Below are 22,475 nucleotides of genomic sequence, written 5' to 3'. Positions count from 1 at the left end.
CTAATTAATTTGATACAGTATTCAAATCCCCAGATTTCTTTTCTCATTTGTTATCCATATATACGGCCCTGCATATATATATATATATATATATATATATATATATGCAAATATAGTTGAATTTGGAAAAGGAAAACGAAATTTGATATGCTCGATCAAAACTCGATCCGACCTATCACCACTTATACACTGTGTGTATTAACAATGACCGTAGCCACAGATCTTTATTTGCAATAATAATAGAACCAACCTCATATCGCCGTCCCGTACGGATTAGGAGACGAGCCATTTATTTGGAGGATCAAATCGAGTCACTTTCGAGTGCTAATGGGGTAAAGTTTCCTTCATTTGATCTATTGCATCTGGAGGTATCTCTCTTCCTGGGATTTGGACTTTTAGAAGATTAATGTACCTGTTAAAACAACAGCATGATCCGTCGTTAAACCGATACGGAAATATGTAGGTTCGATTCGGAAAAAGATCAGTCGATACTACTAACTCTGCAAGTGTAAATATTGCCCATTCTCCGTCACGAAGGCAAGCAAGGCCTGCAAGGATATTGAAAGAATAACTAATCTGTAATGGCGGCAATTATATTAACCAATCACGTAAAGGAACTAAGAGTTCAGATATCTTGCCTCGAATCTCATATTCAACAGTTCGTAATAGGTTCGAACGTGTTCTAGTTTCTGCTGTATGGCTTCACCGTCGATTGAAGGGATAGCTGCAAGAGACTGTTATGGGAACATAGATTGGATGCAAGACCAGAATCAGACATAAATCCTAATCATTTGGATCTTGACAGTATGACTCGGAATCTAAAGTTTAAATTCCAACATATCTGCTGAACTCCGAACAGGTTGATCAATTTGATATCGACCAACGCCTAATCAGAAGTATTCTCCAATCGGTAAGAGGAGTGAAGTAGGTTCTATTCTGTACTAAATTGGAGCAAAGTTAAATTTACAATGTAAGTCCAACCTTAATGGTTGCATTTGCAGCAATACTATATATTCCACCAAATATGTAATTCCGCTTCGTCCCGGCAATGAAAGAGGCGATTTCTTCATCCCTGCATGTTATCTATACATGGCGAAAACCAAAAGAGAATTCGGATGATGATGAGATTGTAATATTCATTAAAGCAAAGAGTTGGATAATTTGAACTGAGCAGCTAGTGAAATAACGAAGTCATCAGGCTCATCTGCATCTTGATTTTCCAGGTATTCCCTGTGTGTCATTTTGCTGTTTAAGCCAATAATGTGTGGTTAGTTACGCAGATGCTTTCACCGGTCATTCGTTTCTAAACTCTGCTTTTCTCACACACCTGCAGGTGGAAAATTGTCTCCAACTGCATCTCCACGCGTAAAACTTTCAAGCAATCGATTGCTAGTTTTCTGAAATCGTCTGCAAATGACGTCAGAGCCTTAGCAGGGGAACTGCTTGTTCGGCTAGGCATGCCATTCTCCACTTGATTCGCTGTCAGTGGCATCACTTGTACAAGTCTACATGTTGTATTAGATATGTCTAAAATGTAAGAAACAGCAGAGAAGTTCCCGAAAACATAATTGTTTATCATGACACGTAAGAATTGCATAAGGATCTGCTCCATTAATAACATGAAGTGCAAAAATAATATACCACTCTTTGTAAAACAAGCTTTTACTGGATCTTGTTAAAAGGGGATTTTACAGGAAAGGTGCTTCATCAATTTTATTCATCATAATAATGGTTTACAAAGCTAAGGTATTTATATACAGCCACTAGCAGTTATTAATCTAACTAACATATTAACAGATTAATAACAACCTAACTAACTAAATAACTGAAATGTAACACTCCCCCTCAAGTTGGTGGTTAAAGATGTCAATTAACCCCTACTTGGAAATCAAGTATTCATGTTGTTGAACTCCCAAGGTTTTTGTCAAAATGTCTGCATGTTGATTAGTTGTCTTCACATGCTCAGTTTCAATCATTCCTTCTTGAATTTTCTCTCGAACAAAATGGCAATCAATTTCAATGTGCTTTGTTCTTTCATGAAAAACTAGATATGTTGCTATTTGAAGAGATGCCTTGTTGTCACACATAAGCTTTGTTGGTCCTATGTTCTTGAACCCGAGTTCACTTAACAAACCTATTAACCAAACTATTTTTGCAGCAGTCACTGCCATACTACGGTATTCTGCTTCAGCAAATGACCTTGCAATTGTGTTTTGTTTCTTGGATTTCCAAGACATCAAAGAGTCTCCCAGTTTTATACAAAAACCTGTCAGTGATCTTCTAGTCATCGGGCAAGTTGCCCAATCTGAGTCACAAAAAGCTTGAAGTTGGCACTGACTTTCTGCACTTAGCAACACTCCTTGACCTGGACTGCCTTTAATATATCTAACCACCCTCAAAGCTGCTTCAAAATGTGATTTCTTTGGTTGCTGCATGAATTGACTTAGTAATTGAACTGAATAAGCAATGACAAGTCTTGTGTTAGTAAGGTAAATTAACTTCCCAATCAACCTTTGATAGCTTGTCTTGTCATTTAGCAATTCATCTTCTGAATTATCAATTGGATCTTCTGAAGTCTGAAGTCAACCTTTTATTCTGTTCCAAAGGTGTTGCAGCAGGCCTAGCACCCCCTGGTCCAGTTTCTTCAATTAATTTCAAGTCATACTTCCTTTGATTTATAACTATTCCTTTTTCGTATCTCAATATTTCCAAACCAAGAAAATACCTTAGTTCACCAAGATCCTTCATCTTGAAATTTCTGTTCAAGATTCCTTTGAGTTCTTTAATTAAACCATTGTCATTTCCAGTTATCAAAAGATCATCCACATAAATGAGCATTATGACAATTTTTCTTCTTTGTGATTTAGAAAACAATGAATAATCAAATTTGCTTTGAGAATAACCTGCCATTAGAAGTGCCTCTGTCAGCTTCATGTTCCATTGTCTTGAAGCCTACTTTAATCCATACAAGGATTTTTGCAGTCTGCACACCCTAGTCTCCCCCTGACTGCAAAAACCTTCAGGCAAGGACATGTATACCTCCTCAACTAAATCACTTTGGAGGAATGCATTATAAACATCTATCTGAAAAAGAGGCCAATGATGAATGGAAACAAGAGCAAGAATTGTCCTGACAGTGACCAACTTTGCTACAGGAGAGAAGTTCTCAACATAATCAACCCCTTCTTTTTTAGTGTACCCTTTAGCAACAAGACGAGTTTTAAACTTTTCCACTTCCCCATTTGAATTGTATTTGATTCAGTACACCCACTTACTTCCAATAGGAGTCTTATCAGAAGGCAGGGAAACCAATGACCATGTATTATTTGATTCCAAAGCTAAAATCTCCTCATTCATGGCTTTAATCCAGACAATATTTTGAATGGCTTCTTTATAAGTCTTAGGTTCAACCAAATGAGAAATAAAAGAAAGATAAAGTTGAGTTTTAATAGGGAGATGAGAATAAGAAAGAAAATTAGAAATGTGATAAGTACCTGGAAAAGAGGAAGATTGGTAGGACTGCACAAAATCATGTAACCAAACAGGTTGTTTTTTTACCCTAGTAGACTGTCTAGGAGGAATAGGAATGTTACTTGACAAAGAATCATCAGAAACAATAGGCTGAAGTTGAGGTTGAGGTAGATTAGAAACATTTGTTAAAGCTTGAGGTGATTCATACTGATCTAAAGAAATAGAAGGTAAAGAAGAAGAAGGATTCAATGAAGAATTAGGCTGAGTAAAGTGAAAAGGCGTGACCATAAAATCTGAATCAGAAACATCTTGAACATGGAAAAATAATGAAGAGGAAGCAATAAGAAAATGAAAAGGGAAAATGTCCTCATGAACCTTTACATCTCTATTAACAAAGAATGTTTGTTTTACAAGATTAAACAAGAGGTATCATTTTTGAGTTGCAGAATAGCCCATGAAGATGGAAGGTATTGCTTTTGAAGAGAATTTGTCTTTGTAGTTTGGTTGAGTGGCATAGCATAAACACCCAAAAACTCTCATATGAGAAAGATTAGGTGGTTTACCATGAAAGAGTTCAAAAGGGCTTTTGCCAAATAAAGAGTAAGAAGAAAACCTGTTAATTATGTAACAGACTGTGTTGACACATTCTCCCCAAAATTTAACAGGGACTTGGGAATGAAATTTGAGAGCTCTAGCTACCTCTAGCAAATGTTTATGTTTTCTTTCAGCAACATCATTTTGCTGAGGAGTATGAACACATGAACTTTGATGAACGATGCTCAAGGAATAAAAAAGAAGAACATTCAGTGGCAAAGAACTCAGAACCATTGTCACTTCTAATGAACTTAATTGTATCTGAAAAATGGTTTTTCACATAAGCAAATAACTGTTTCAAAGAGAGGATTGCATCACTCTTAAGCCTCAACAGGAAAATCTAAGACATCCTTGTGTGATCATCAACAATGGTTAGAAATAACCTATAACCACTATGAGTAGAAATCCTATAAGGCCCCCATAGGTCAATATGTATTAAATGAAAGGGTTTAGATGCTCTAGAAATACTGTGTGGAAAGGGTAACCTAGACTATAAATATGGTATTTTATGCATACTGGATAAAGAAGAATGTCCTAAACGAGCATGCCAAAGCTTAGTATTATTAACAGTTGAGAGACTCATACAAGTTGAAGAACCAGAGGTTGTAGTACATGAAAAAAGAGAATTACAATGAGAAACAGAAGAAATACCATAACCAAAAGTAGAAGAATCAAAAAAATACAACCTGCAAGACTCTGTACCAATCCCATTCATCCTTCCAGTGGAGAGATCTTGTAAAATGCAAAAGTCAAGGTAAAAAGAAACATTGCAATTAAGTTCTTTGGTTAATTTGGAAACAAATAGGAGGTTATGAGAAAATTTGGGAACAAACAAGACATTTGTAAGGGAATGATCCTAGTTAAGGCAAAAAGAACCTATATGTGTGATAGGAGTTGTTTGACCATTAGGTAAATGTACAAACCTAGAGTCTGTGGTACATGGAATTGGAGAGATTAACCTTTGAAAATCATATAACATATGGTCAGTAGCACCTGTATCTAATATCCAGTTGAAAGAAAGATTAGTAAAACTAGTATTGGCAGAATCAGTACCTGTAAGATTTACTGTTGGATCCACAGAAGGTTTCTTGTTCAAGAGGTTAAGGATTTGATTGTACTGAGCGCGTGTGAACACATGAACAGTGGAAGCAACATCTTTTTTTATTGTACTCAGGACTTGCCTGATTGTGAGAACCAAAAGCAGATCGACTAGAAGCCAAAGCCACCTGACTCCCTTTCTTCTTGGAGAACTTGAAATCAGTAGGAAATCCAATTAGCCTATAACAATTCTCACGTTTATGCCCTCGAATCTTACAGTGATCACACACACCAGAAAACTTCTTCTTATGACTATTCCCAACAGAATTAGAGTACATAACAGAAACTTCAGAAATCGGAGAAAAAACAGAAGAGTAAACCCTCTGTGATTCTTCCTGAACAAGCATTGAGTGCGTATGATTTACATATGGCAATGGTTGCATAAGCAGGATCTGACTTTGGACAACATCATACGTCTCATTGAGACCCATGAGAAATTGAAAAAATTTCTATTGAGTGTGGTGAGCATAGGTGCGTTGTGAAAGAACACAATTGCAAGAAGAAATCGGAGCCAAAGCTTCTTACTCATCCCAAAGTAATTTTAACCCAGTAAAATAGGCTAAAATTGTAGAATCACCTTGAGTTAGGAGCGCAATTTCACGATGAAGGAAGAATGTCCGAGATCCATCAACCTTATCAAATCTTTCCTTCAGGTCTTGCCAAACTAAAGTAGCACTGAACGCGAAAACGATGTCAGCCGAGAGCTCTTTACTCACCGTATTGAGGATCCAGGATAATACGAGAGCATTGCATCTCTCCCATTGTGAATGTAATGGTTTGTCAAAATCTTCTCTCCGGCAATCACCAGTGACAAAACCTAACTTGTTCTTCGCAAGTAGAGCAATCTTCATAGATCTACTCCATACACCATAATTTTCGATGCCGAGAAGTTGATGCGAGACAAGAAGAAATCCAGGTGCATCAGAGGCATGCAAGAACAACGGGTGATTGAAATCAATGACAAAATTTTCCATGGCAACCAAAGAGGAAAAGAGGGATGAAAAAACCCTAAATCAATTTTGACCAAGAAAAACGAATTCACGGGAAGCAGATCGTCTGACTCATGATACCATGTTAAAAGGGAATTTTACAGGAAAGGTGCTTCATCTATTTTATTCATCATAATAATGGTTTACAAAGCTAAGATATTTATATACAGACACTAAGAGTTATTAATCTAACTAACATATTAACAGATTAATAACAACCTAACTAACTAAATAACTGAAATCTAACAGATCTATAAGTACATGATTGAATTCTTAAGTGACAAGCTACCTGAAAAAGGTATTCATAACTCACTGGTACATATCGATAATCATCGAGATGCACATTCTGGAATGGAGAGAATAGATCGAATGCCTCGTATTTTATACACTACTCTTTTAAACCCATTTCGCTTCACAAAATTGCACAATTTATCCGAGTACCAACTGAAGTGAGATGAAAGAACTTGCCTTTCAATTGTGTCTGCAACATACTCCAATGAATCACTCAGGGATGCCAGCAAAACAAGTTTAAGGTTCTCACGTATTAGATTCTCCTGCATAAGATATGTGGTAAGAGAAAATATGAACAACTTCAATTGATACTTTGAAAACACAATTATATGAAAGATGGCACCCTAAGTTTCATCTGCAAGTAAAGCTTAAATGCATGTGAGATGTGTACCTGCTTAATAGGACGCAAATTTAAGAGAAGGTCACTCTGTTCTGATTCAACATCAGTGCTTCTCGCATCGTAAGTGTTATTTCTCGAATTCGACTGAACAGATGCTTTTGGTAAACATGCACTAGCTGGATCCCTTCGCATCAATTTATCATTATCATGCCTTCCAATGATCATATAACTCTGTTTCTCAAGAACTGCCTGAAATATTAACAAAATGTTCAATGAATTGGCGTTACCATAAGCATATTAGAATGGGAAAAAAAAGTTGGGAGACCAATTCTACATTGTCTTGTCACTAACAATAATGCCAAGCATTACTTTCAACTATCTCAATCAAATAATTTTTGGAAGAAACTTCCACATATCTTACTTCATAATTTTCAGAAAATGGACGCAAAAAAATCAACAACAAATATAAAAAAAAAACTAGGTTAGAAGCGGACTTAAGTACAGGTGTGTATACAGACAAATCCATACCTCCGTGTATGAGGTACGACATCTTTCAAATGTTCGCTCGAGGAAAGTTTGCACGTGCTTCATAAGTTCAGCAGCAAATTTAGGCATTGCTTGAGCTCAACCAAGAACCTAGAGCTCAAGTAAAGTTTACAATTAAGAAAAAGAAAAAGCTGGAATGGAGGTTGCCAGATTACAAAGCCTCTCATATCCTGAAACATGTATGGAAGATGTTCAAGACAACAAAAGAAAAGGAAGAAGCTAATGTCACTTGATTGAGAAAGAAACTAAATAATATTATGAGATTGAAAGCAAAGAAAAATAAAAGTTTTTTTTCTGAAACTAAGAAGGATAAGATATGCTTGCTTCTTTTGCTAAGAAATCAATGGCCAGAAGCCCCTTCAAGACAGGTCGACCCTTCTCAATAGATGAAGCATACGAAGATTTGGGAAGCGTGCGTGGTCGAAATCCAGTAACTTGCTTGATATAGCTTGTTGTACGCTTTTTCGGTAGTCAACAAACATGGTTGGTAAAAGGTGATCTTTCACGAAGTTCTCCACAAAGGAAAGCAATCCATCATTTCTGCAAGCATAGATGTTTAACGATGAGGAAAAAAAATCAATGTCAAAGTTACAGCTCACTTTCCAAAAAGAGCTGGGCCACATAATTTACAAATTCTACCTCTGTTAGATGAAAATAACAAAATCTCCTATACACAGCGTCAAATTTATAACAATCTAAATTTGATTAGAAAAGCATACTGGTCCATATCACCATGATCTATAATATATATTCAAACCATGGAAGAACCCCAGAGCAAGCTTTCCAACTTCATACCAGAAATAATGAAAAACATGCAGCAAATAATTCCTAAAAAAATATCAAAAAACCTCATCTATAGATAAAGGTGGTGGGTGGGGGGGGGTGACAACTTTCAGTAAAAGAATTAACATGGATAACGTGTCAAAATGACACAGCAAAGAACAAGGGTGAAATCATTTGGAAACTTGATAATCAAATCACTGTGATAATACATATAGAAACCAAAGGGTTGTACAGTTTCCCCCTTCCACATCTCACTCCAAACCCAAGCATTCCAAACAAGAGATTGAAAAGAAGAAAAGCATGAAGTTAGAAAATGAAACTACCTATATGCTTTACCTAGCAGTTATCCTTAAATACTTATCATATCATTCACGAAAAGTGACCCTGCTTTGTACCACATGCTAGCTTAGAATTGATACTTACCCATGCTGTGAATACTTATTCGGTAGCATTGAAGCAATCCTATCTGTAAACTACACCATTCATCAGATTTAGAAAGGCCATTTACAGAACCATCTATGAATCAGAGTCACCAAGAGCATAAAGCACACTTAAGGCACTAGAACCCTTATATTTCCTTGGGCGTGGGTGCATGATAAGCACTCGCCTAGGTGAAGTAAGATGCAGCATGTATATGAATGTCTACAAGTATATGTATATGCACGTGTTTCTGTGTATATATATACAATAAGTTTGATATAAAATCATGATAATAAACTCTATAGAGTGTTCCAGTGTATCTACAACATGCAAAATATTTTTTTACCGATATGAATGATATGCATGATCTCCTTATGGTCTCATATTTGTTGTTGAATACTTAAATATTGAGAAATATAGTTTGATGTTATGCCCTTTTTTACTAGTTATACATAATGGAAAAATGTTTAAAATAACTAAAGAGAACTTTAATCAGGCATATTTTATTAGGCCTATCGCCTTACAAAGACGTACACCTAAGCACGCCAGGCGTGTGCCATCAAATTCACCTCGCCCAAAAGGGTCCAAGGCACAAGGCGTATGTGTACACTTTGACAACACTGCTATGAACAATGTTATGAAGAATATACTTCAAAGCATAAATATTTGATTCTTATGGTCCCAATCCTGATGAACAGGCCGGTATATAGATGCAGCTAGATAAATGCCTTGCTCAGGCAAGACAGCCGCAGAGCCATAACCTCCTTGTGGGACATTGGAACAATAGTTCTACAATGTTTACAGGGGAAAAAAACAAAATTCTACCACAGTTTTTGGAAATGAGATGAACTTCGGTTGATTTATGTTTCCCGTACCATTTCTATTTTCTCTAGAGGAAATGCCCGTAAGGGATGAATCCTCATTCCTATTATCAAAATTTCCTACAATTGTCACTTAAGGACTTAAATAGTCAAGCTCATCGGCATAGATTTTATCTAGTTGGAGAGGCATAAAGCTTTTCTTGGCTGATTAATACTTATAATCACAATAATGAAGCGACACCAAACAATAACTAAAACAGAGGAGAGAAAATAATGTAATATATCAAATTAAAAACTTCAAATAAATCATGGAAAATGACTAATAATAATTGAATAAGGTTGCAGTGATTCAACTTTAGCCGTACCCTGGTTAGGAGCTGACAAGGTGGCATCTGTGAAACGGAAAGAAGAAGTGAAGCCGTCTTCCGATCCATCACTGTAATCAAAAATATCAATCAACTTTCATGCTTCCATGACAATAATGAGAAAAAAGAAAATTAAGAGGCAAATTATTGCGGTTGTAATGTTCAAACGTGTGTTTGGGGGAGGGGGTGAGAGCACTAGTAATGGTAAATAACCAATGTTAGGCATCAAATCTAAAACCTATAGACTGTGGGAGAGAATCCCAACCTAAAAGAAAGCCACTGCAAACTAAAGCCTTAACTGACATGAGATAATACTCCCCCTCATCTCTATCAAACAGGCCTAACATGTTCATAAAAACATAAAGGGAAATACACAACACCACGAACTTGGGATTTAATATTTAACTAAAGCGTCCAACTGTTATAGAATAAGAGAATAGAGTAGACACGAGAGAAGAATTTAGAGAAGATAGATAGTAGAAAAGAAATTCATCATTCATTGCATACTGGAAAATGTGATTACACATCAGTTTTATTTAGTTACAGGCTGTACAGAGAATCTAACAATGTCAACTGGCATTCTCTGTTAACAAACTTCCTAACAGATTGATTCTTATCCCTCTTTGGCTATTACAGGTACTGGGCCATCCTGGTTGGGCCACTCCACGTTGCCTTGGATTTCCTCAGCCTGCTTCAACCCATCAGGTAACTTTAGTTCCTTTTCTCCTCGTGCTTCAATTCCTTCTTTCAATTCAATTTCCAAATTACTCTCCATAATCCCTAACCCTCGTTCCTCTCTTCCCAATTCCTCTTCGCTCCTTCGTTCCTCATCTTCTCCTCCGATTTCTTCATCTTCTCCTCCGACTCTAACAATACCCACCCTACGAGATGAGCCTTGTCCCCAAGGATCAAAAGTAGGGAACTGGCCCCTGAGAACCGAATAGTCGTCCCATGTATCATTCGAGGCATCCATATTCGTCCATCAAACCAAAAGTTGAGTTACTGGTCGATTGTGTCTATTTATTATACGCCGTCCCATAATCTTCAAAGGTTTAATACTTAACTGTCCCTCCTCATCAACTGCAGGAGGATCTGTGGCAGTAGTGGAAGAGTCCCCAATGAACTTCTTCAAAAGATTCACATGGAACATTGGATGGAGCTTCAAGGAATCTGGTAAGTCTAATCTATAAGCCACCTCTCCAATTTTCTCCAAAATTGTATATGGACCATAATACTTGGCTGCTAACCTGAGGTTTTTCCGCAGAGCAATCGAGGTTTGCCTATAAGGCTGCAGCTTCAGGTAAACCCTATCTCCAACAGTAAAAACCCTTTCTGACCTTTTCTTATCTACCTGTTGCTTCATACGATTACTAGCCACTTCTAACTGCTGTTTCACCAATTATTTGATTTGTTCTCTGCTTGTGAAAATATTCTGTACTATTTGTAATGTAGTATCAGTAGACCAAACCATAATAGGTGGTTTGTATCCATATAGAGTTTGAAAAGGAGTAAGCTTGATAACAGTGTGATAAGTGGTATTGTACCACCACTCTGTCTGGGATAGCCATTTAGCCCATTTCTTAGGTTGATAGAAACAATAACCCCTTAAATAATGCTCCAAACATTGATTAACTCGTTCTGTTTGACCATCTGTTTCTGGATGGTAAGCAGTGTTGAAAACCATCTGAGTACCCAACTGCTTCATCAGTTTTTTCCAAAAAGAACTGGTAAAAGTCTTCTCTGTCTGAAATGGCCATCTTAGGCTGGCCATGTAACTTGTAAACATTGTCTAAATACAATTTAGCTATATTAGCTGCTGAATAGGGATGAGATAGGCCCAAAAAAATGACTATATTGTAAATTTATCCACTATAACCAAGATGCAATTCTTCTTAAATGAGGTAGGTAGTCCACTCTCCAAATAATGCCTCCATTTAGAAACAACCAAGAGAATAGCAAGATATTCCCTTTCATAAATAGACAGTGTTGAATGTCTAGAGCTTAGAGCCTTACTCATATAAGCAATAGGTCTACCTTCTTGTGAAAGAACAGCCCTAACACCCCCAGAACTTGCATCTGTTTCCAGATAAAAAATCTTAGAGAAATCAGGTAATGCTAAAACTGGAGCATAACACATAGCTCTCTTAAGGTCTTCAAAAGCAATGAAAGCATCAGAATTCCACTGAAACCCATCATTCTTTAAGAGTTGTGTTAAAGGTCTGCTAATAATACCATAATGTCTGATAAATCTCCTATAATACCCTATCAATCCAAGAAATCCCCTCAAAGATTTAATGGTTTTAGGTCTTGGCCAAGTCTGCATTGCTTCAAACTTGCTAGGGTTAGTAGACACCCTTGTAGTAGAAATTATGTGACCTAAATACTCCACCTGCTGTTGTCCAAAAAAACACTTGGACAATTTTGCAAATAATTTATTAACTTTTAAAACTTCCAAAACCATTTGCAAATGCCTCATATGATCCTGCATACTACTGTTGTAAACCAAAATGTCGTCAAAGAAGACCAAAACAAATTTCCTAAGGAATGAATTAAATAAATCATTCATAAGAGCCTGAAATGTAGCAGGAGCATTAGTAAGGCCAAAAGGCATCACCTTAAATTTATAATGGCCTTAGTGTGTTCTGAAGGTTGTCTTATAAATATCCTCTGGTCTGATTCTAATCTTCCAGTAACCAGACCTCAAATTAATCTTGGAAAAATAGACTACCCCATGCAACTCATCCAATAAATCCCCCACTATAGGAATAGGGAATTTATCCTTGATTGTCAAGCTATTTAAATGTTTATAATCCACACAAAATCTCCAAGTGCCATCATTCTTTTTAATAAGAATGCAGGGTGATGCAAAAGGAATTTTGCTAGGCTGAATAACAGAAGAAGAAAGCATATTGGCAATCTGTTTTTCTACCTCAATCTTCTGATTATGAGGAAACCTGTAAGGTCTCAGATTAACAGGTGTAGCATTAGGCTTTAGAGGAATATCATGATCATGAGTCCTCTGAGGTGGTAATCCTTCTGGTTCAGCAAAAACTGTGTTGTACCTATCCAATAATTGTTGTATTTCAGTAGGAATAGGATGAGAATTCCTTGACATAGTCAAAAAAACAATGATGCCCATAATATCTGAATCCCAAGCAGTCATTTTAAGTAAGATAGCCCCAGAAATCTGCTGTAATTCTGATGAAGGTTGTTGACCTTGAATACATATCTTTTCTCCTTGATGGTCAAAACTCAAAGTCATATTACTGAAATCCATCAATATAGGGCTAAACAATTTCATCCAATGAACTCTCAATACCATATCACTACCACCCAATTTAAGCAATCTGAAATCATGTACAAAAGTATGTACCTGCATTTGCCATTCAACCTTGTTGCATCTAGCAGAACTAAATAATTGTTGGTCATTAGCCACAGTGATGGCCAAGGGATAAGGGGTAGTAACTTGTATGCCAGCATCAACCCACTTTGGAGTCAAAAAACTATGTGTACTCCCACTATCAATTAAGATATTCAATGATCTGCCCTGAATAGAACCTTGAATTCTCAATGTAGTATGTCCAATAGAGCCCATAATCGCATTCATATAAATTTCTAGAGTTTCCTCTTCTACTTGTGGAGATTGTTCTAAATCAGTAGGAAAAATTTCAAAGATGAATTTTCAGAATCTTCAGTAATCATATTCAATTGTTTGTTCTTACATTGATGACCTGGAATAAATTTATCATCACACTTAAAACAAAGATTATTTTGCCTCCTGTAATCAATAAGATTCTGTTTTGGGTTTTGTACTGCTGTAGGTTTTGAATTAACTGGCAGAGAAGCAGGTTTAGAACTAATAATGGGGCTTGGGTAGGGTGGGGATTTAAAAATAGGACTCAACCTTTTATTTTCAAACTCCATAGATAACTCATAAAGTCTTGCATGTTTACATGCTTCAGACAAATTGCTCAAATCTTTCTTGATAATCCTCAACAGACCCTTTTTGAGTCAATTTAGTAAATTCCTCCACAATATCAGAAAAGGTTCTATCACTAAATTTGTGACATAAATCAACTTCAAACTCATGCCATGTTACATGGTGATTTTGCATAATATACCCATCAAACCAAATTTCAGCCTTGCCTGTCAAATACATTGTAGCTACTTCCACTCTCTTCTCAACAGGAACATTACAAATAGAAAAATATTTCAGGCATTTCTGAATCCATCCTCTAGGATTAACCCCTTCAAAGAAAGACAGTTCTATTTTAGGTCTATGCCACATAGTTCCTACACTGCTAAATGAACCCCTGACCCCCTTTTTCCATCTTCCAATCCCAACATAATAGGCCTAGATTCACTGTTTTCACCCATTTGATTCATAGGCTTAGAACTATTTTTAATAGCTAAACAAGCATCATGTTTACTCTTTAATATCCCAGGTTCATCCGTTTTATAAGTAAATCTAGACTTGTCGTTCACCACAGTCACCAAAATAGGGTTTTTCTCCTTATTTTTAGAACTATCAGGAGATTGTACCTGGTCTCCAGCAGACTGCTCTTGCTCTCCTGTTCTGCCTGTCAAAATTCTAAGCAGTTCCTCCACATAGCCTTGATTAGTAACCATTCTGGACTCCAAAGCAGTGATTCTATTCTCCTGAATTTCTCACCATTTAGGTGGATTAATTTCTTCTTGGCCTTGTTTCACCAACGCAGTTAGATCTTCAATTTGTTTTTGAATCCCAGACAAATTAGTTTCTGCCATAGCTTGATTCTTCTTTGGCATACCCACTAACCTTTGCCAGAATCGAGGCTCTGATACCAATTATTATAGAATGAGAGAATAGAGTAGACACAAGAGAAGAATTTAGAGAAGATAGATAGTAGAAAAGAAATTCATCATTCATTGCATACTGGAAAATGTGATTACACGACAGTTTTATTTAGTTATAGGCTGTACAGAGAATCTAACAATGCCAGCTGGCATTCTCTGTTAACAAACTTCCTAACAGATTGATTCTTATCCCTCTTTGGCTATTACAGGTACTGGGCCATCCTGGTTGGGCCACTCCACGTTGCCTTGGATCTCCTTAGCCTGCTTCAACCCATCAGGTAACTTTAGTTCCTTTTCTCCTCGTGCTTCAATTCCTTCTTTCAATTCAATTCCCAAATTACTCTCCATAATCCCTAACCCTCGTTCCTCTCTTCCCAATTCCTCTTCGCTCCTTCGTTCCTCCTCTTCTCCTCCGATTTCTTCCTCTTCTCCTTCGACTCTAACACCAACCCTACACAAAATGGCTATAAAATGAGATGCGCAACTTGAATGTAGAGCACGACAAGCGTAAGACTTAACTGACGTGGGATGAAACCACTTAAAAAAAATAAAACCACAATTTGTAGCCTACAAAAAAGAACAGATAGACTAATGCTAACCATTTCGACTTCTCATCTATAAAACTGCTGCAATTATGACGAAAATAGTATTTCACATTAGCTATGGCTGCAGTTCTGGTATAAATAATTACGACAGCCCATAGGCTGAACTCTGAATCAAAATATGGAAGGCCAGTATCCATGAAAGGAAGGAAGCTAATGTCCGGCTATCCAGATCATAATTACTTCACTACCACCATGAGGTCACATTCAAACTCTTCCTGGGAAAATCCTAAATAACAATTCTGAATTCCTCCAAACCAACATCATCAATATTTACAATCTCTCTTTTTACAATTAACATCATGCCGAGATTATGAATAGGCCTTATTCTCAGTGATCTAGTAAATATTGTTGAAGCAGTTACTCTTTCTCACCCCTTCCTAAATATGAGAGGAGATTTAAATGGGAGAAAATGTCCCACCCCACCCCCACCTCAAAAATAATAATAACAAATAAATAAAATGAACTTTTCAGGTAAGTGAAACATGAAAGTACGTTATCAAAGTAGAGATTGACCAATTGAAACTATAACTTAATCCTTACTTTATCTCTTCCTCCCCAGTATTATCACAACAGACTCAGTTACTTGCCTCTTTTCTTTGGTTGCAAGCCTGGCAGTTTGTACGGCAGCGTCTGCTGAAGCAGCCTCAGGGGTAGCTCGAAGAATCTCGCATATGAGTTGTTGGCATTCACTCTGTATCACATAATTGGATAAAAAATTGCAAATTGAAGAAATAAAAAGTCTAGAAGAAGTTACTGGGACACCGTTCTTAAAAGAAACTATGTCAATATTAAAGCGCTAGAAAAGATAAATGACCTGTAAAACTGACAATGAAAAGCCAATACTGTAGCCTCCAGTAACTTGAGATGCTTCAGAATCAAGGTTTCCATCTGTTGGCATTGCCTTTAGATTCTTCATATCATTTTGCAGGGAAGACGACTTTGACTCAATAAGCTCTCCAACAACAACGTGGTTTCCTGACCAATTACAGCTCAGAAATTTAGTTTCAGATTTTAATTAAAGAGTAAATAAAATAGAAAGAAACCGAGAGTAAAAATAATTATTCAATGACACACCAAATATCCGAACAAGAGAGTCCAAAATTGAATCAAGAAGCTCTTTTGCAGCAACCTGTGCTTTTCCTGTAGGAGCCATCACAGGGGAGATAGGGCTCACTGCTAACAGAGTCCCAGCCAATGATTTCCCATTTTGATGCTTTTGTTTTAATAATTGGTAGCTTTCTAGCTTCCCCTTCAAAAAATGGAGATGGGTGGTACCAGTACGAGTGCCCTGGTCAATTTCAGACTTTGAACAATTTATGAAGTGTGCATGGGCTTTAATCCCGGATGTGATGATCTCATGAACAGTGGATCGCAATCTTTGGCGGTTCATAGGTTTTGGCAATCCTTAAATAGATAAGCCATCATGAAGACAAGTAATAGCAATGCCGCATAAATAAAAAATTAAAAATATTACAACAGTCTATATGATCCCTCCATTCATTGAACTCAGTCTATATGATCCCTGAACAATTGCAACAGCAGTGGTTTTTGGCACTTCGTCATCCTTTTCATGCAGGTCTGATGCAACTAAGCTGCATAATTTAATCAGCTTAATGACCAAAAGTTTTGTTAAAGGGAAATCTTTCCTGAAAATGCTTTCAGGTAACATGTTTAATCAGACATCTCTTTCTTTCCTAATCAATGTCAATAGATGAGAGTCACGAGACAATGCATCACAAAAAGAACATGACAAGGAAACTTAGGCCCTTAACAGATACAATACCTGTATTCACCCTTATTGTAAAGACGTGCAAGCAAATCCTCCAAAACTTTATAGAACAGATTACCTTGCAACTTCGTCAGTTCGGATTGAAGGCCCTTTCGCTCAAGCATCAATGCTGACTGAATATGCAATTGAACTGCAGCATAAAACTGCTTATCTGAAATGAGCTTCTCAATACGAGCAGGAACCTGATCCAGGTAACAAACAAACTAGGTGATCATCAGATTTACTGGATTAATTGCTTGAACACAAGAAGGTGCGGATAGAAGTGAAGTGACCAAATCCTAATGAAGATAAAGCATGAAAATATCATTTTAATGACATACATAATAATGTACAAACCTGAGCTATGCCCTCAATCTGATCTAACAAGGAGATTATATGGCGCAATGTAACAGATAGATATCACAACTGATGCATCTGTTTATTGCGTGCAGAAAGACGTTTCTTTGCCTTAGCCAAATCTACCTGTAAGACATCAATACTTTCAGAAGATTCACTGAATAATCGCAAGATCTGAAGAATAAACAGTTATACAAAATGTAAAGCTCGTTTTCCACTTTTGACTTCAACATATGAGAAGGTAAAGATAAAGAGAAAATGGCATTAATCATTACAGCAAATAGTAGTTAACTGAATCAGAATATTGCTGGTAATATTTTCCAAAATAAAAATAAAGTCAATTACATGTTTCCTTCTTATAGACTATACAAAAAGAAAATAAGGAAAAGAAATATATCTATATTCAAGAAAGATAACACCTAGAGATCCACATAGCCAGATTTAAATCCGATCCGGATCGGATAAAAATCGATCTGGTTTTTTCACTAAGCCAAAAAACCAGTTTATAAAAAAACCGGTTCTGATCATAACCGGTTTGGAGGGCCGGATGATGTAACCGGTGTAACCGGTTTTGGTTTGAAAAAAATCGATTTTTTAAAAAAACGTGTTTTTAATCCGGTAATCCAAATTTTTAAACCCCAGACCGGATTTTTTTCGGATAAAAAACCAGTTTTTTATCCTTTTTTTTCAAACCGGTTTTTAATCCGGTAAAAAATCCGGTCGTCCAATTTTTTCTCAAACCGGTTATACTATCCGTTTTTAAAATATCCGATCCGGTTTAAAAAAATCAGTTTTTCCCAAATCCGGTTTCAGATATTTTTTACGCAAAATCGGATATTCGGATTTTTTGTGCACCTCTAATAACACCTCACTGAATACTTATTGCTTGTTAAGCTCATCAAATTTTTACCTTGGTTTTTAACTATAGATAAAATCTATTAATACTATATAAAGATTAATATAAAATATAAATTTAAAAATATAACAAAAAATTATTAAAAGAGTGTATGAAGCAATTTTAAATTTTAAAGTTTAAAATAACAATCTACAAATACATTAAAATAATAATTAAGATTTAATATTTGGGAATTGGGAGTAATAAAATAATAATTAATTAATAATTTATTTTTTTATTAAAAATAATAAATTAGTAATTTATCATTTTTTATTACCTATTAGTAAATTAGTAATTTTTCAATGTAATATTTTTTAAGTTAATTACTAAAAATTAAAAAAAAAATAACAAGTTGCTGGAGAACTTATCAAGTCAAGTTAAACTTTACTCAATTCAACTCGTTAAGGTCTCGAGTCGAGCTTCAATCGAATTTTAACCGAACCAAGTTGAGGTGTTTATGATCTGATAAACTCATTAAGCATCCTAAATTTGATTTATCTTTAAAAAGGCTTAATATAAAAATAAAAGCCTAAACTATACCTCTTTTTTTATTTAGGTGTCTAACGTTTCTAATGTTATCGTTTAAGTGCCTAGATGTAATGGATGTTAAAAGATTCATTAAAAATAAGTCAACCAATCATTTTTTGGCATGTGGCTTATTTTTTACTTTCTTTAAAAAAAACTTAAAAAATCATAAATTTCAAAAAACACCCCACCTTTCCTATTTTTCATAAAATACCCCAAGACCTTCAATTCACCCTTCGGCCATCACCACTATCAGTGACCACCCAATCACCCATCGACCACTCACTCGTCGATCACCCTCTGACCATTCACACATCGATTAAGATAGATATGTGTTGTGGTTTAGGGATTTGGGTTGGAAGCAACAATTGACAATCGACGATGGGTAGATAGTCAACAACGGATGGATAGATGGTCGGTGGGGGCAACAATGGTAGTGAACGACCAACGCGTGGAATGGATGCTTAGTCATTAAGGATTTTAGGACTTTTTTTTAGATTTTAGAAATATTTCGGGTTTTTTAAAGTAATAATAATTTTAAGTTTTTTTAATACAATTTTTGAAAATTCATAAAAGCACTACATGTCACATTTTAAGTGGTTGACGGAATGTTTTTAACGTCTGTTACGATCGAGGCACTTAAATGGTAACATTGGAAACGTCAGACACCTAAATTTACAATAAAAATTTAAACACCTGAATGGGAAAAAAGATATAATTTGGAAACTTATTTTTGTATTAAGCCTTAAAAAAATTACAATTTGGTTTGATATCAAACCATATTCACAAATGTATATGTAATGATCATTATTTGTGCATATATTTACACAACTAAAGTTCACCTATTGTTCATCACTTTTCTTTTTCGTCTTTGTTGATCGACGATATCAATTTAAATTTTATGATCAAACATTATTTCATACTTGATATTTGTTGATAAATTCAAATTTATATATAAAATTTTGAAATTATATAAGAATTATTCTAATTTTGATTATTTATATTATTTGTTTATACTATAATGTGTCTCCACTTCGTTTTGAAAATATAACGTAAAATTAAATTAAATACGGAAATATATATAAACTCTTGAGATATCAATTTTTTATATAATTGATTATTGAATCAGTTTTAAAATATGAACAAAAAAATTTAAATATAGTAGGCAACAAAAACAAATTGACCAACATTTTAAATGACACGTGGGGCTGTCTCAATGTGACAGAAAATCTTTGAACTGAGTTCCCATACTGACACGTGTCCTAAATTTTAAATGAAATAAACGTAAAAAAAGGCGTATAAATATCTTAGTTCCCACCAGTGGAGATTCACTTTCAAATTCCCTTTTTTTTTGGATTCAAAGAACTTTCTGGTCTTCTCTTCAAATTCACAGCGTTCGTGATACTGAGCTCCGTTCAAGCTTTTGACTGTTCTTGGCGGTTGGTTTTCTGGGTTTTGTTGTGTTGTTTCTCTGATAATCAAGAACTCGGCGGCGTGCATCGAAAGCCCTGTTTTTGTTTTGGTTGAAATCGGTGATGGGTTCGACGGAAAATCAAAACCCGAATAAGGGTTTGGGTCCTTGCCGGAAAAGGAAGCGTCGGGGGTTGTCGGTGGAGGATACTTTGAAGAAGTGGATCGATAATCCCGACGAGAAGAGGGCTCGTAAGGCACCGGCGAAGGGGTCTAAGAAGGGTTGTATGAAGGGTAAGGGAGGGCCGCAGAATCAGAACTGCCGTTACAGAGGCGTGCGGCAGCGGACGTGGGGTAAATGGGTGGCGGAGATACGCGCACCCAACAAGGAGAAGAGGCTCTGGCTCGGCACTTTCCCGACTGCTCTCGACGCCGCTCTGGCGTACGATAAGGCCGCCTCGGCTATTTACGGCGACAAGGCCATTCTCAACATGCCCCAGGGTTCCACCCACTCGGATATCTGCGATCAACACGCCGCAGCCGGAGGCGGAAGTGAAACAGAAACGGCGGCGACTTCTTCTACCTCGGCCGTCAATGGGTTTCAACGGCAGCAGCGACGAGTACTTCTACCTCGGCCGTCAATGGGGTTTCAACTGCAGCGGCGACGGCTACTTCTACCTCGGGCGTCAATGGGGTTTCAACCGCAGCGACGACGACTACTTCTACGTCGACCGTCAACGGGGTTTCAACTACAGCGGCGACTACTACTTCTAGCTCGGCCGTCGATTTGTCCAATGGGGTCTCAAGGGGTACTTGTGTGGGTTCTGAGGCCGCCGTGGGAGGCGGAAGCGAGACAACAACGGGAGTTCCCAGATTACGGGACACAGGATTTCAAGTTTGCGGACGGTGTAGACGTTTTCGGCGACATTTTTTCTGAACTTGGATTATGTGATTTGTGGGAACACTACGGAGGTTTAGGTTTAGAGGAGATTTTTCATCATTAGAAATTTGTCTATTTTCTTATTAGATTAGCAGAGTTTTGGGATACTCTTGGAACAACTTACAATCACTTTATGTTTGGGTTTCTTAAATGTATAGACACTGATTCATAAATATGAAAACTAAATTTCATTTACATTTGTATTTTTTTTTATTAATTCCAACGTTTTCCATTTTCAAATTTAAATGAAATAATATAAATATTTTTGACCGACGAATGAATCTCTATTTTCCAAACATATAAAAGAAAGAGAAAATAACTTCAGTGATCGAAAATGTCTTATAATATACGATTTTAACCAATTTTTTTTGGATTTGTGAAAATGACCAATAAATTCGCAACGCAAACTCTAATTTCACAACACAGGTTCCACGAATTTATAAATCGAAACACAGTTTCCAAAATCGCAACACAGTTTCTAAAATCGCGTTGCGATAGTACTATTTACCTATATCGGTAATTAGAGTTGCGAATTTGAAAATCGCGTTGCGAATTTGTAAATCGCAACACAGTTTCCAAAATCGCAACGTGAATTTGTAAATCGCAACACAGTTTCCAAAATTACGTTGCGATAGTACTGTTTATCTATATCAATAATTAGAGTTGCGAATTTGAAAATCGCGTTGCGAATTTGAAAATCGTGTTGCGATAACAATGTTTACCTATATCGGTAATTAGCGTTGCGAATTTGTAAATCGCGTTGCGATAGTACTGTTAACCTATATCGGTAATTAGTGTTGTGAATTTGAAAATCGCGTTGCGATAATACTGTTTACCTATATCGGTAATTAGCGTTGCGAATTTGAAATTCTCGTTGCGAATTTAAAAATCGCGTTGCGATAGTACTGTTTACCTACATCGGTAATTAATGTTGCGATTTACATATTCGCATTGCGAATTTGGAAAACCGTGTTGCGAATTTAGAAAATCAAGTTGCGATTTACATATTCGCGTTGCGAATTTGGAAAATCGCATTGCGATTTTAGAACCTGTGTTACGAAATTGGAGTTCGTGTTGCAAATTTGTTGGTCATTTTCGCAAATCCAAAAAAAATTTATTAAAATTGTATATTATAAGATATTTTCGGTCACTAAAGTTATTTTCTCTAAAAGTAAAAAATAAGAAATGACCATTTCTTGAATTCTCCTATGCAGCTACGCAAATTGACACTTTTGCATATTCATGACCATTTCTCTTGGAATTCTCCTCTGCAACTACGTAAATTGACACTTTTGCATATTCTGCATATTCATGGTCATTTCTTTTGGGAGAATTTTGTCTTTTCATCAAAGGAAAACGGTCAAGAATATGAAATAATGCGTGAAGAGAGCTCATTCTATGTATCAAGTAGTCATCGTAAG

At 36.3% G+C, this 22,475-nt stretch overlaps 1 protein-coding gene and 1 pseudogene across 1 annotated transcript; one reads left to right on the top strand and one right to left on the bottom strand.

The window, feature by feature from the left end:
* Positions 1 to 208: 208 nt before the first annotated feature.
* On the bottom strand, positions 209 to 18,979 carry LOC120132348 (annotated as a pseudogene).
* Positions 18,980 to 20,239: 1,260 nt separating this feature from the next.
* LOC120132347 lies at positions 20,240 to 21,118 on the top strand. Its single transcript, XM_039149129.1, has one exon. The coding sequence runs from the start codon at positions 20,240 to 20,242 to the stop codon at positions 21,116 to 21,118; it is 879 nt and encodes a 292-aa protein (XP_039005060.1).
* Positions 21,119 to 22,475: the final 1,357 nt, after the last annotated feature.

The sequence above is a fragment of the Hibiscus syriacus genome, unplaced genomic scaffold, assembly GCF_006381635.1.
Source record: "Hibiscus syriacus cultivar Baekdansim isolate YM2019G1 unplaced genomic scaffold, ASM638163v2 tig00110561_pilon, whole genome shotgun sequence".
In the NCBI taxonomy this organism is placed as follows: Eukaryota; Viridiplantae; Streptophyta; class Magnoliopsida; order Malvales; family Malvaceae; genus Hibiscus; species Hibiscus syriacus.
This window is presented reverse-complemented; position numbering and strand designations above follow the sequence as displayed.

What these genes read in the sequence shown, in the direction of transcription:
- LOC120132347 (XM_039149129.1), top strand. Translation starts at nt 20,240, where the DNA reads ATGGGTTCGACGGAAAATCAAAACCCGAATAAGGGTTTGGGTCCTTGC.